Source organism: Acartia tonsa, chromosome 1 (assembly GCF_053477335.1).
Source record: "Acartia tonsa isolate MP-2025a chromosome 1, ASM5347733v1, whole genome shotgun sequence".
In the NCBI taxonomy this organism is placed as follows: domain Eukaryota; kingdom Metazoa; phylum Arthropoda; class Copepoda; order Calanoida; family Acartiidae; genus Acartia; species Acartia tonsa.
This window is the reverse complement of record NC_137260.1, coordinates 28,324,704-28,340,573: the sequence shown is the minus strand read 5'-3', so window position 1 is coordinate 28,340,573 and position 15,870 is coordinate 28,324,704. Positions and strand designations below refer to the sequence as shown.

Below are 15,870 nucleotides of genomic sequence, written 5' to 3'. Positions count from 1 at the left end.
TTATGTTTATAATAAAAAATGTTACGCATACCGTTAGAACCGCTAAGAAGTCAGTTTTTTGGAAATATAAGAACGATTCCTCTGCTTCATATGGTTAGAGAGCTACAAGGTAAAATGTCCCAACTGTCTTTAAACTTAAAGTTTGGGACATTTTACCACCTAGCTCTTAGATTATTTGTACCACGCACAACATTTTTCTACTATTAACACAAGCCGCTCAATTTAAAATTAATAAATGTACGCAGTTCTTTTTGCACGCCCTTTTCTCTAATATTTAGTAATATACTCGCAAGTCAAGTTTTACGCCAGTTGGGAACTTTTAACGCGTAGCTCCTTGCCTATGTCTAGCACAGATATCGTTTTTTTTTATTTCCAAAAAAATATAGCGGTTCTAACGGTATGCCTACCTTTTTCTACCATTAACACAAGCCGCGCATTTTGAATTTTAAAAATGTACGCATTTTTTTTCTCACCCTTTACTTATGATGGTATGTTTGAATCGATGCGGCGTTATCTGACCTAAATGATATTAAAAGTTGTTTAATGGGGTGTTAGTTCATCCCCCCCCCTCTCCCCCGAATTTGATAGTTAAATTTTTTTGAGAAAAAAAAATTTATTTACCCATTCCGCCATACAATGGGATGCCACAGCCTCCATTGAGTGTTTTGGATGTGTTAATACCTATGAGATAATTCCCTTCCAAAAAAAATATGAAACCCACCTAGATTTTGATTATAAAGAGTGTAAAAAATTTTGGGTGCCAATGGGCAATAGTTTGTCATCCCAAAAAGATGAATAAGAACATAAAAGACATACAAGTACAATATTATTCATTAGGAATACAACTAGGACAGACCATTTACAGAACTTTTATGACAATAATGCCTCTAAAATTTTACATAATTGTATTTTTTAAATATTGTCGTCCTTGTTTAATATCTGTTTATAGCTCGTGAATGTATTTTGTTAATAAATTTTTTTAATGTATACAAATTCATGTATAATGTCTGTAAGAAAAAAATCATTAATTGCATTGTTGTTCGAATTTCCTCATTCCACTTAGCGTTCCCTTTTTGTCCACAAATCACCTTCGATTAAAATCGTTTTCAGCGCGTTTTATCCCCCTATCTTCAATTAATAAAGCTTCCCTTTTACATCTTATTTGTATGATTTCTTCTCCCTAAAAAACATCCCCACAAATGTAAACAAATATTTTTTCATAATAAAAAATCTTCTGTAATGTTAAAACCTCCCCAGTTTTTCATATTTTCCGCGATTTTCTTAATTTTTACCCCTCCCTTTTAATTCTCTCTTCCTTTACATGTCTCTTTCCTTTCTTCCCTCTCTTTCTCCGCCTAACCTCTGATGCCTATGTAGCCAACCTCTGGGAGGAAATGTATAAATATTAAGGAGCTTCCACAAGGATTCAGATTCAGTTGATCGAAAGAGTCAGCATAATCATGAAGCAAATTGTAAGTTATCTTATTCTTTTTTTATAAGTTTATACTTCAACCCCATGCAATTCTTTATGTCAAGTTTAAATCTTTTTTTTTTCTTTAACGCTAACTTATTTTTTTAATAAAAGCAGTAAGCATTGTTTAAATTCCAATTAAATCAAAGATCTTGAGCAGCTTTATTTTTTTTATTATTGTGGATTAATCCTCTTTTTCATACTGCATGAGTTTGTCGAATTCAACTTATTTATTCTTCTGGTAAGGTATTATTTATTTAATGATAAACAGGATTTTATTTGGGTAGTAAGTTCGATTTCGCGTTTAATTTTTTTTGCGTCACTATTTATATTCATATACATAAAAGGTTTTGAATGTGAGTTATAATTTTTTTTTAACTTTTTGAAGTTTATTTATATTATTGGTTGGTTAGGGTTAAGATTAGATAGGTTTATTTTAGTTTTATTGTAGGTTAAATAGACATAGTATATTATGGTTTACTTAAGAATTATGATTAGTTTTAATCTTTGTTAGATAGATATAGTTCTTCTGCATTTAGATAGATAGAGTAAGAAGCAGAAGTCTGAGCGTTGTTACAATTAGAGTTAAACTTTAAAATGTATCAGTTTGAAGAAAGAATTGATTTTTGTATTTTTTATATTTCCAAATGTTTTATGAACAATAACATGTATTAGATTATTAGAATAATGTTGAAATGGAAAATATTGAATTTAAAATCAGGTCTTTCTTCATCAGAAAATTAATGTTTATATTCTTTATTTGTGCAAATAACAAACTGGAAAGAGGAAAAACAAAAAATTATCAAGAATTAAAATTAATAATTAAACTTAAAATTAAATTTGCACTCTTAAAGAATGAATAAAATGTTTAGAATTGTATTTTTTTCATTTATTATTTATTTAACTGTAATGTCACAAACCATCGTTATTTCATCCAGGTTGGTTACATCCAACCTCTCATACTTCTCATCCTTAGTGTAGAGGTGTCCGGGTGGGGGGTGGAGACAGACCTATAGGGGGCGTGTCCACCACGCTTCCCTTTTGGCTCCTCCAGTACGCCCCTTGCCTGGCCCTCGCTATTTATCTTATTCCTGCTATTTCAGTTGTCGTCGTCGCAAGAGAGCGGCCCCTGCATCGACACATCCCTGCTGGTCGCACCAGGGACCTGTCACAACCTACAATCTTCTGGTACACACCAGAGTATGTCAACATTTTCAAAGATTAAGCATTTATATGCTCAACTTTTTTCTTCTTAATTTTTTTCTTATTTTTTTCTTTTTTATATTTTGTTTGTTTATTTTCTTTGACTTTGGACTTTCATTTCTATGTCAGTTTATTAACACGCACATTTTTTCCTTAGTTTAGTTGTTAGAGCAGATTTAGTTTACTCTGTTTTTTCCTATTCCCTTTTTTTGTGTGCCCTACAAAATCAAACATAAAAATCAAATAAGAAATAACTTGAAATTCCCTTCCTAAACTACTGGGTTCGTTGAAGTAAAAAAGCATTGCGTTCTTATGGACCCAACCTTCAGCACGGTAGTTTGATTTATACCTGGATCTCTTCCAGATTTTAGTCATCCTGCTGTTTGGAGCTTGTTAGTGCTAAGGTTCCTAAGTAATTTGCCTAGGCTGTCTACTATTGAACCAACAGCTAGACAAATATTATTTATTTATTTATTTTATCATGTGTTTTTCTTTGTATAGTTGTAACAATGTAATGATTATTTATTTATTATTTTTTAACCCCTTAAATTCCCCCTCCGTAAGTTGCATGATGTTAAAAACAATGGTTTTGTGTGTTTTTATTTTTTTTGGTTGATTTCAGGTTTTATTTATTTGTCAAAAGCATACGTTGAACTTTGTTTTCAATGATGTTTTGACACAGTGTCATCCAGTGAGAGATTTAGAATAGAAAATTAGAAGTTATTAAGTTTTAGATTAGATTAATAATTCTACCTTCGGGTAGGTTCCTGCACTGACTTAGATTAAGAATAATTAGATAGATGTCCTAAGTAAGCTAGGTTAGGTTAAGACACAGACTCATCCTTTTTAATTACTCTATCTTCCATCTATCTTATCTTTCCTATTTTTTATAATTTTCAAACGTTTAAATTTTCTATCTTAAGTCAAAGAACATTTTATACATTATCTTTTATATCTAGTATCTTTGATTTATTTTTTTTATTAAGCATATTTATTTCTAGCTTCTTATATTTGGAAATCTCTTTCATTAAACGTATATAGCAAAATTATATACTTAATTTCGAAAAAGTTACAATCATTAGAGAGAATTGTCAAAGCAAATTTTCTTTTTTTTTAATTGGAAAATATTTTTTTGAAGCTTGTAAAAGTTTTCCTTAAAAAAGTGGAAAAAATTTAAACACTTCTGGCTAAAGTATTCCAATTGGCGTCATATAATATGACGTCAATCTGAACAGTTTGGCTTAACATTGTAACATTTCTCCTCTTTATTAGGAGACACTTTTACCAGCTTTATATTCTTCTGCAGTTTACCCATTTTAAAAAGGTTTTATCCTAAATTGACACTTTGATCTCTCTTTAGGTAATTTTGAGCGTGTTATTCGGCCTGGTGACCCCCCTGGTCAACAATGAGAAGATTAGCCTGGCCAACAGGACCAACATTGTCGAGCACTGTACCAAGAAATACGAGGGTAACGAGGGTTATATTTTGTATTAATTTTTAAAAAGAAAAGGTTTTCTGAGATAGCTCTGATTCTTAATACAAATATTTGTATTCTACAAATTAGGCAAGTCATAACTAATTATGGAGAAGATGTGCTACTAAATAGATCAAAGTTGAGCAGTTTAAAAAAGCTTAGCCACAATTCAATTTACTTAGTCTGACCGTTTGTAAGTCCGTAACTCTATGGGGGGAAATGTTATTTTCTCGGCTGCTGTTTATGATAGACGGATAAAATTTTCAATCAAGATTTATATCACATATGCGCCTCTAACCTGTAATTCTTTTATAAAATAAACCTCATTTTGAAAGGTTTCGTGATTTTCTTCATATTATTTCTCTTTTTTTCTTTGTTGTGACAACTGAACATCTGCTCTATAACTTACTTTTTCCATTTGCCCATTACATGATTTTTCGTTACTTATGGATGTTGTCATCCTTGTCTACTTAAAAAGATTGTTTTTAAAGCTCTACTTTATTGATGTTATTAATTGTAGAGTGTACCAAGAAAGGAAAGAAAGGCCTGAAGTATACAGATGATGATGTCACCTATGATTACCAGTACCCCAAAAATTATAATCTGGAGGAAATCATTCATGCAGTCACTCATCCCAGTGTAAGTTCTACTAGCTTGCAAATTTTGAAAATTTTAGAGGGGTGGGGGTTACCCCCATCCATTTGTAAACTTATAAGGATATTTTATTTTTTTAATGTAGTAACTTTAATTATTTTCTACCTAAAAACTCTTCATCTTGTCAATTTCCACTCAAATCTTTCACACAATTTATGTTATGATAAGAAAAAATAAAACCATAAAGCTAATAATACTTTACCTCCGTTATATTATAAGAAAGTTTAAAAATCTGGAAAAGGATTTATATTGTTATTATTTCTTGTTTCAGGCCTCTGGTTGGATTAAGCTGGAAGGTGTATACTCTGAGAAGGATGTTGAAATGGCCAGAGAAAGAGTTATGTACCACACTAATACAGAATTCTACATGGAGAAGTGAGATTTTAATTTTTTTATAGATAAACAAAACAGCAATTATCACCTAATAAGAGTAACAAGATGTCTATCTGTCTGTGTAGCAAGGGATCTCGATAAAAAACGGAACTAATATTGTTAATTTTTATAATTAAGCTTTTATAGATACAGGGATAAAACACTCCCTTAAAAACACTCTAGTGGCGTAGCTGATTGTTGTCTATAATTAAAGATTTTTGAAATATATCTATCTAAATATGATAATAAATTATAATTTTGAATTGTTTAAATTTTTCTTCCCTTACTTATTGAATGATATTTGAGAAGGAATGAGAAGCACGAGAACAAGGACGAGCTACACAACAACTACCGGGGTATGGTCTGGGCTCTCATCAACAAGGGCAAGATCTTCCAGAAGATGGCTCAGCACCCCCTCATCCTAAACATTTCCGACACAATCCTAGGCCAGAATTCTCAAATTTCCAGCCACGCGGCCAATACTGTGCTGCCAGGTATGAAGGGACAACTGCCCCACCTGGATTATCCTTACTACAGAAACTTTATGCCTCGTGGTAACCCCGCCGTTTTGGATGACGCTCCCCCACTATCCCTTCAGTTTGTGACCTTGTTGACTGAATTCACCGCCGAAAATGGCGGTACCGGAGTGCGCCCATACTCCCACATCAAGCCCAGATATCCTGATAATGTTGAGGATTTTTTCGCTAACGCCATCCAGATGACCGGAAAGCCTGGAGATGTTGTTATCTTCCATGGAGCTATCCAACACTGTGCCATGCCAAATAAGAGCAAGAACTTCAGAAGTGGAATCCTGCAACACATGGCTCCTGTTTATCTAAGGTATTTATATTCTTAAAATATTCTAACAAAGACCAAGAAAAAAATGCGCAAAATATAAGTCTATCTGTCTAATAGACACATTAGTTATATGAGTAAGTTTATCTACCACATAGAAGTACCTATCCAGAGGCCGTGAGTCTGAAAATTAATTTCACTTGAAAATGAAAAAAAAGAATATGTTTTCGGCGTCATGTTGGTGTAAAACTTGTTTTGTGCTGTAACTAAAGGGACGTTGGTAAGAAAGAGGAGGGAAAGCAGGAAGTGAGGAGAAATTTTCCTGTACCTATCAAAGTATTTATATCCTTGCCATTTGACAAACAAAATCTTTTAAATTACTTTGCTTTAATTATTAAATTTATTTTCAGGACCTTTGAGGATATCCGCTCTTATATTTCTGATGATGTGAAGGTTGAAGCAACTCCTGAACTGAGGCGCATCACTGCTGTTGACCATCCCTACCCCATCAGCAAGGCTTAAAAAGTTCATCACAAATCATAAAAAATTTCTTATTAAATCTCTTATTTTGTTTAAATGTGTTTTAAAAGTTGCTTTGCTAAAATTTTGAGCGAACAGTGAAGAAAGAAAATAGTTCAAATTTGGAAAGCTCTTTTTGTCACATTTCTAAACTATAGGAGAGATTAGATCTAGCTGTTATAGCTTATATACTGCTTGCCTCTTATCCTTGTTCAACTGAAATAGTATTCATTCAGTGCTCTCTTTGTATCTTGTACATAATTATGTAAATAGATAAAGTAATTCTTTAAGTAAATATTTATTTTTTTACAATAACAACCGTTTATGATATTGATATTATTTTATCATAACACATATTATTGTTAAGTTTAAATCATTATTGCATTAAATATTTGAAAACAAAATTTAATTTCATGTCACCATCAAAATGAAAACCAATTTGTACAAAAAAAAATGTAAATAATTGTAAATAATTCCGTGATGCTCATGTATTCTTGTTAATTACTTGTGAGCTTAGCTGTGATTTATACATCCATGTTATTAATATTATTATTATTACTGTGTAACTGCACCTGTTGTAACTTGCAACCAACCCTAAGCTATGTAACAATGCATGCAACTGTCCTTGGTGTCAATATGAAAATAAAACTTGTCAAATGTAAATAATCATAAAAAATACTTGTAAATAACAAAGATTTTAATAAATTGTTAGTATTTTAAAGCAATATATGTCTTACTTATTCTCAAAAAAATATTTAGAAAACATGGATGACAACATCAATAAAAGCAAAGCTTTGATATGGTAGGACAAACTAACAGTAACACTTGTAGAGCTGCAAAATTGCTTAATTACAGGATACTGTCTAATGACATACTTACATTTTTAGGATTTGATTATAGAGAAGCTTCGCCTATAATTGTACTAGGAATAAGTATTCCAAAAATCAGATAAATAGGATAATTTTATCATATGACAATTCTAACATGTCTAAATTAACCGTTACGGACGGACGGACCTACCCTAATTATAATAAATATTATTCGCTTTTAAAATAATTATCTATTATTAATCATATTTCCATGACATTGATCATGCTGGAATGGGTATTCCAGACATTTTGTCAATGTTTGATCACATGGCAAAAGTTGAAATTTCTGTCTTCTCTTCGGGGACTTGTTTTTGACGATACTACATAATACCTGTGTCAATCTTCCATGCGTTTATTGCTTATAAAATAACAAAACGGATGGTCTCTTGTGTAAAAAAAAGGTACAATTATATTGATTATAATTGTACATTTTCATACGACAGAATTAGACAAATATTTAAAAATTATAAAAAACGATATTTACATAAATTGTATAAGCTGAAAATTTTCAGGAAGGCTAAGGAACTAAGCTAGGTAAATACATTTAGAATTTTATATTACCCTTCAAAATTTACCAGCCACCAATGGAAAAAAACCACACAAAAGATTTTCAGGAAGGAAATTTTATCTTACATTGTTTAATCGCTGAATCCCTGGATAATTATAATTCATAATTAATGTTATAATAAAATAGGTCATATATTACTGTGTAAATCTAAAATCTAAAATAGATGACAAAAACAAATAATACATAAATAATTTAATATATCTTTATATGACTTTAGGAATAGATATAAATTCATGCTTTAGAGTACACAACTAATATATGAAGGGTGTGCCAAAAATTGTGGATATTTTTAAAATTCTCATTGCGCGGCTTGTGTTAATAGTAGAAAAATACTACGCCTACTATTAGAACCGATATGATTTTTTGGGAATAGAAGAACCGTTCCTGGGCTACGTATAGATAGCTGCGAGGTAAAATGTTCAAACTGAGTTAAAACTTTCTGGACATTTTACCACATAGCTCCTAAATTATTTGTAGCACAGGAACTGTTCTTATATTTAAGAAAAATAGAGTTCTTGTCACCCCTCTACAACCCCCTACCACACGCGTAATGTTGTGTTTTTGAGGGAGCTTTCTTTAGCTGGAAAATTCAAAATACCTTTCCTGAATACACACACACACACAAACATCCTACTACTAAGTAGCAAAGTTTATATAATAATCATGTGCTTCCTTATTTGGAAAATAAAATCTAGTTTTAAAACAAAGCACACAACGACCCTTCAAATAAAATTAAATAAGAAAAAAAAATTATTTTTATATGTCTGCAAACTGTTAATTGACACGAAGAATAGACTGATATTTACTGTCTGTTTAATGTAGGCTCAAATAAATTTTTTTTTCTTCATATAGCAAAAATTTAAAAAATAACAAGAAGCTTAATTTCAATTAGAAATAATAGGGTGTAATTGTGTCTGAAGATCTCGGAAACTCCTATAACAAAACTGAGGGACGGAAAGAAGATTATTTTTGTATTTTATGATTTTTTAGGTCAAGATAAGTTAGAAGAGCCCCGCAGGATTAATTTCCGTAGTATAACGTCTCGCAGGGTTAAAGCCCTCACAACATCTTAAAAGGAGGGGTTTATGATTTTAAAAATATGTTTGAGCGAAAGCAACATACATATATTATTTGAAGCATCCCACTTAAACAGTAGAAATTGCATTTAAACAGATTGTTATAAGACCTGACCCTATCAAAAACCACAAAAACTATGGGGGGAGATTACACCCTCCCCACATTTGTAATATGTTCCTAGTTCCTACAGAATTAAACACAAAAACGTCGACGTCGCGATCCCGTTTGAGACAATGAGACAATTTGTAGTTTTAATTAATTGCTTCAAATCATATTTTTATTATTTACATTTGTGTATTATATTTGTCTAAGTACGAGAATGGAAAACTACAGCTAAAATACATATTTTTTAAAGATTAATAAACGTCCATAAAATTTTTAATGGCAGCTTCACCACTTCACTTCGGTTAAGTTGTTTACGAGATCTTACTGGACAGATGGAAACACAAACATACCTTCAGGTAATTTTCTTTGTTTTTTTGTGATTTTCTCTTCCAAAAATGTTGTAGAGATTGCTACAAGCTTGTAATTCAATGTTTTTAAAAATAAGTACAATGTTTGTTAAAAATATTATATTTATTAATGACCAAAAAGTAAGTAACAACTAAAATTATTCAAAAATGAATGTGTACACAGTACAAATGTAATAAAATGACAAAAAATTATCTGTCACCAATATTTTATTGTTAATCCTTCGTGCATGATCATTTGCCACCTCCATTGCATGGAGCTCTGAAAATAGCAGCGATAATTATTTACATAAGAAGCGCAACATAGGAATTAACAAAATAGCTTGGCTGGGAAAACAGGAAGTTGGCAAAAGAAAATAGAGTAAGTTGTAAAAAAAAAACTGCTTAAATTCACGAAACCTTGCAAGCTAAAAAACGTTTTTGTTGTGACGGAGTGACGTTCGGAGGAACTCTGAATATAGAGTAACTGCACTATTATTTAAAATTCTGCTGTTTTAAAGGAGCAATCAACCCAAATCCCATAAAATAAGTCCCTGCATAAGATTTTAATACTCAATGTACCCTTAAATGATTGCTAATGATAAAATGAAGAAATTTGATTTCTTATTTAAGTTTCTGAAGATAATTAAACTAAAAAAATTCTCTGCACAATTTGACCAAATGGATTATGGTCCGCGAAGCTATTTTTAAAATATTCTATTGATATTATAATGCATGGTTTTGTAATTAAAATTATAAATGAGACTAAGAAAATGAAGCATTCATACCCGCATCCTCTGAAGGCTTTTACACACTTGAATTGCCTAAAAGTATTATCTAATTTAAAAAATAAATATATATATTTTAGGAAACATATGACATTTGCAATCAATAATATTTTACTGTATGTTGACAGACATGCTTAAAAATCATATCATCTTTTAGAAATGCCTTGATGTTTAGTTTATCTGAATGATTGTGTGTCATTAAGTAAGATCTTTCTGACTGGTGGAATTACATATATGACTCTGCTTAATTGTTAAAGGAACTAATCCACCCTCCCAAGATAAATCACACCTAGAAAAGAAATATTGGGTATAGTCCCTTTCGTAACATCGCACCTTATGGGGCGATTTTTCATATTTTTCACAGTAGCTTTTCTCCTATTTCTAGCCCCTGTGGGGGGCTTTAACCCTGCGGGGCCAATTACCTAACTCTGTGGGGCAATCACCTAACCCAATATAACCTAACCTATCATAAAATAACCTTTAAAAAGCCATTATAAAAATACGACGAATCGCCCCTTATGGGGCGATGTTACGAAAGGGACTATTCCCGAAATATCCTCACCCCACCCTTGAAAGCAACCTATAAGGGGCGACTTCCTTTAGTAACTAACAATAAATCCAGCAAAAAAATTAGGAAATTTTGTTTTCTTACCCATTACATCTTCTTGGAGAACAACCTAAAATTAAACTAAATTATATTGTGACAACCTAATCGGATTTAATGATAGAGTAACATAAAATATTTTTTTTATAAAAACGTATTTTTTAAGTATCTATCATGTAATTAGAGATAAAATTTAATCCTGAACTGTTGCAGATACCCATCAATTTAAATTTTTTAGTCATACATTGTTTTTTTTTGTAATTGTTGGAGAAAAATATGTAGACATTTATCTGATCATATAATTTAGATAATAAGCCAACTAATATCAGGGGATGCTATTCAGCCAATTAATTACAATCAAAATTGCCGCAAACTTTAATATTTTGTTGGGGTAATGATGGGTATAACTTGTCTTTTATGTAAGTGAAGGGGAGTGGGTAAGAAGGACGAGAAAAAAGGCAAGGGGGTTATGGGGAAATTTTCCTTTAGAATTGTTTGTCAGAATCACATTCCCTTTTCCCTGAACTTTTATAGGGTTTCATTGTCTAACAAAAAAGTTATGGTTACATAGATATAAGGAAATATGTGTAATTCCTAGGCCCCAGGCTTGTCTTGAAAAATACATATAATAGGATTCGGCTCAATATGGTTAAGGATAAAGATACAAGGATCTATAGGAAAAGACAATGGTCATTAAATTGATGTATATCTCCAAAGATAATACACAAAATTACTTCTGCTGTAGATTTCAATTAGTGGTTGAAACGTTCGGACACTCAACTTAATGAACCAACCAATTAAAATTTTAAAAAGTCCCTTAATTTGTTAAACCAACGAACAAGAATAGTTATTTTTTTCATCGTATTATAAACAGCTTTCCGCGGATATAGAATTTACAATTATAAGATTATACCCAGTTTTATAAGCCACGAGATCCCGAATGCACGGGCCAAAAAACTAGTTTTAATCTTATGATTGTATTTATATATTCGTAGAAAGCTATATGTAATACGATGCTAGACATAGTTTTTTCGTATGTATGAGAAACGGTTCCTATCCACCGGATTGAGAATGAATACGAGAAATGTCATTATGAAACTTTGGGGACTAGTGTAATAAACAGCCCTCTCTCCAATCCCTCCCTGGATAAAGATATGTGATATTATAACCTCTAGGGCAGGAAGCAGCAAGTACTTGTCCAGCCACGCCGGGTCTCACACCGTTCTAAAAATTCTATATAGTTTTGTTGATAAAGTTAATTATAGTTATTTATCGCATCGTATCATAGACAGCATTCCAGTTTAGTTGTCTTCAAGGGGCCAAAAGTCCAGGCAAACAAAATAGTGTCTTTTAATAGGGAATTAATAACAGTATTTTTAAAAGCGAAGCTTTTCTATAATTATAACTTCACAAATTGACAATTGGAAGCAGTTCTAATTGGTTCTCTTTTTTGTACTATTTTTATTTGGGGAGTTACCTACATTTGCTACTAATATTTCAATACTTGTTGTTACAATTAAGATTTAATGTTAATATGAAAGACATTTGAAAGAAAAAGTTAATATTATTAATATTTAAATAAAAAAATATAAGGTCAAATTTGTTATAATTAGTATGTAGTAAATTTTGGGATTAAAACTTTCGTAGAATTTATTATAAATCCATAAAAATAACGTGATTGATTTGTGTTAGCCCCACCCAAATTCCCTCACGACAGGAAATAGACCAGATTCAGTCGGGCATCTACCCTAGAATCTTACCAGGACAATAGGACTCTTCTGATGTAGCTATCATCAATGCACTGTGCAGGATGGACGGCGGGCACGTATCTGGTCTGTCCATCCTAAATTTTTGTATCAACTTTTATCATCACAACTTAATCTTAATTGAATTTTTTTATATTCTTAAAAAAGATTTTGCTAGATAAAATAAAAATAATAAGACTATATAATGCTCTCGTCAAAGAGAAGAGAAGCTACGCATAAAAGAAATAAAAATTATCAAAAATCTGTTTATTGAATTTTAAAGATGTTTTGCATGACTGGTTTTATGAGGCAAAGATCAGTAATTCATTCATAAGTATCTGAACTCAAAATTCATGGAATTATCAAAAAATATTGTTTCGTTTGAAAGGGGGCTTTGTTGTGAAATGCAACCATTCTAGTCCACTAGTTGTTGGGGAAGTAAATATTTTGGAAAAGGGTTATCCTATCTGTGAGGACAGTTATGTTAGTCCGTTTATTCAAATTTTCTATATTAATCTAGATTACATTAGTACAAACTTTAGCTTGGCACAAAATTATAAAATCAAAATGAGTAGAGATGAAAATAGAATTTATTGTCTAAAACACAATCTAAACCTGATAAAATTGACATTAGTATAAATTACTTTCTAATAGCAAACAGATAGAAGTATACTACGATGCTGACATCCAAAATCCAAATTTACCATGCATATATAAGATCATCACACTTTGTATAAATCTAAATCATTTGACTTTCTTTTCAGAATTGATTAGATTATCTGATCTTTTTATTAACATTTTTTCTTATTCTCTTTTCTGATAATAATTGCACACAGATGTGCTGAATTTTAATTTCCAAATGTGTACGCAGTTTCCTCGGTGTTTCCTCATCCTATCTCAATAATCGTTTATTCGTTCAAAATTTTGAAAGTTTGGAAGTTTGAAGCTTTTTTAGCTAGTAGTAAATATTGAGATAGGATGAGGAAACACCGCGGAAACTGCGTACACATATGGAAATTAAAATTCAGCACATCTGCACACAATTAAACCAATTTTAATACTTTCTTTCAGGGATTTCCAGATAAAGTATACCTGTTAGATATCACCACGAATACTTTACTAACAAGTTTGCACATGTTGGAGCTAAACTTCTACGAAGAGCTTTCTTAAAGAATTTTTTCTTCTCTCTTTCACTATTTTAAGTAAAATCCTGTAACATGTTAAAGCTTGGATGTCCTTGTCTCCTAGAAGTTATTATTATTCTATTGAATCTAAGTAAAAATTATTTACTTTGTTCCTTATTTCAATTAATATTACTAATTAAGTTGTAGTTTATAGAGCTCAAACCAGTTGGAAGCCAAAGGGTGGTGTATATGACCCCTGCAAAAATTAAGGGGTATTGGTACACCCCTCTGGGGATCTTATTTCCTGTATTACAATCCTATAGATCTCACTAATTACTAATTAATTTGTAGTTTCTAGAGTTGAATCCAGCTAAAGATTGTCATATCCATCCCCATTGGCAAAACTAATCGGGGTGGATACTTCACTCTTCTTCCCTGTATTGCACCCCTCTGGTTCTCACAACTTACTACAATCCTCTTGATTTTGTAGTAGGTGCTCTTTGCGCACCCAAATGAAAAAACCCTGTGCACGCACAATAATTTTATATTAAAATTTTAGTAAATGTATTCCTAATAATTGTAATGTTTCTATGTGATTTTGAGGCCTGGGGAAACAAGGAGAGGAATTTCCTTATTACGTCAACATCAGGCTTAATGCCATTTTATTTTAAAAAACTGAAGTTGAAGCAGCTTGACAAAAATCAGCCATGTTACATCATAAAAATGAGAGAGATGAGAGGAGAAGTGGGAAAGAAACCCCTAAAAAAAGAGATGGATAATCCATAATTTTTATGACGTCATATGGCTGAATTTTTGAGTAACTTTGTCCAGCTACAAGTTGAACAGTAAAAAAACTTTCAATATTTTAATATTTAATTTAAATCCAGTCACCGAAACCTGAGGTGAATTCTTAAAAAAACTAAAAACAGTTTGCCCCACTAAAATTTTAGTGAGGCAAAATTATCCCCTCTAAATTTTTAGTTTGCCTCACTGATTTTAGTGGGGCAAAAGTTTTTTTAAGAATTCACCTCTGATTAAATAAAGCGGCTGAAGGCGCGGCTTCTTAACAATGTTATACTAATATTTTTTAAAAGCAATTTATCAACTTATTTAAAGTAAATAAAACTTGAAAAGTTAAAATTAAATAAAGTATAATCTAGCATCTTATTTACTGCTTTACCAATCAAGGATATATTTTTATAGAAAATGTTGTCAGTTTTGGGCTAGTTTTAAGGTTGAGAGGTAAATAAAAAACGATCAATAAGATGTTTAAAAAAGAATTATCATTAAAGTAAAGTTATATTTAAAGGGGAGGAAGTGACAGAAAAAAAACCTAAAACGATTCTAAGATTATAAGACCTGCCTTCTTTTAATAATTGTAGTTTGTAGTAAAAACTTTTGTTCGAAGAAAAAATGTATTGAAACCATTAATTACGCATGAATATACTGTATACTTATACTGTACGAACAAAAGCTATTCGCTAAACTACAAATAATTTTTCAGATATAATTTTTTTTGAAAAATTTATATCTGAAAAATATAGACAATCAATTTTACGTTAAGCCACTACATTAGTATAAGATTATAACCTGTTTTTTTTTTAGCTCCGTGCCTTCGGCATCTCTGTGATTTTAATCTCATTTTTGTACATTTTTATATTCGTAGAAAACTGGATATAATATGAGCATATTCATAATTTTTCAGTATAGCTAGGAACCGGTTCTAATCAGTGGCCACTAGAATAGTTATTTCTCGCATCGTATTATAAACGGCTTTCCGCGGATATAGAACGTACAATTATAAAATTAAAACTAGTTTTTTTAGCCCCGAGGTGCCGAAGGCACCGGCTAAAAAAATTGGTATACATTTGCTATACTATACTGTGGGTATACATTTGCTATACTATACTGAGGGTATACATTTGCTATACTCTCCAGAGGGTATACATTTGTGTCTCGCAGTTTCAACAAATCAATAGTTACTTTATGATAAAGATTTCAAAAAATTTTCTTTGTTGAAGGCTGGAACATTACTAAAGAATGTATCCTTGTTATAATCTTATCTAACATTACACTGTACAAAATTTGAGGACAAAAAAATCCATGTAGTATATTTTGTTTTGGATATAAATTGAATGGTTATGGATAATTTCACTC

The 15,870-nt window shown here is 31.2% G+C and overlaps 1 protein-coding gene and 1 long non-coding RNA gene across 6 annotated transcripts; one reads left to right on the top strand and one right to left on the bottom strand.

Moving 5' to 3' along the window:
* The first annotated feature begins 1,418 nt into the window (after nt 1–1,418).
* LOC145316627 (uncharacterized) lies at nt 1,419–7,210 on the top strand. Of its 5 annotated transcripts, none has more exons than XM_080157285.1 (7): nt 1,559–1,712; nt 2,575–2,671; nt 4,035–4,143; nt 4,670–4,788; nt 5,075–5,178; nt 5,485–6,015; nt 6,381–7,210. In XM_080157285.1, exons 1-7 carry the CDS (start codon nt 1,678–1,680, stop codon nt 6,490–6,492), a joined length of 1,107 nt encoding a protein of 368 aa, XP_080013411.1. In that variant the 5' UTR covers nt 1,559–1,677; the 3' UTR covers nt 6,493–7,210. The 5 variants fall into 5 exon arrangements, with proteins under 5 accessions (XP_080013439.1, XP_080013431.1, XP_080013411.1 ...); XM_080157296.1 differs by having other exon boundaries at nt 1,560–1,712; nt 2,575–2,659; nt 5,482–6,015; XM_080157274.1 differs by having other exon boundaries at nt 1,561–1,712; nt 5,482–6,015.
* Nucleotides 7,211–9,560: 2,350 nt separating this feature from the next.
* Nucleotides 9,561–12,150, bottom strand: LOC145316967 (uncharacterized). The gene is made up of 4 exons (XR_013878786.1): nt 12,014–12,150; nt 10,893–10,917; nt 10,241–10,276; nt 9,561–9,735 (listed from the first exon to the last, which is right to left on the bottom strand). It is a non-coding gene; the product is annotated as an uncharacterized LOC145316967 (long non-coding RNA).
* Nucleotides 12,151–15,870: the final 3,720 nt, after the last annotated feature.

What these genes read in the sequence shown, in the direction of transcription:
- LOC145316627 (XM_080157274.1), top strand. Translation starts at nt 1,678, where the DNA reads ATGAGTTTGTCGAATTCAACTTATTTATTCTTCTG. An exon ending in TCAACTTATTTATTCTTCTG is followed by an intron (nt 1,713 to 2,574) that starts GTAAGGTATTAT and finishes CTGCTATTTCAG; the next exon opens with TTGTCGTCGTCGCAAGAGAG. An exon ending in ACAGAATTCTACATGGAGAA is followed by an intron (nt 5,179 to 5,481) that starts GTGAGATTTTAA and finishes ATGATATTTGAG; the next exon opens with AAGGAATGAGAAGCACGAGA.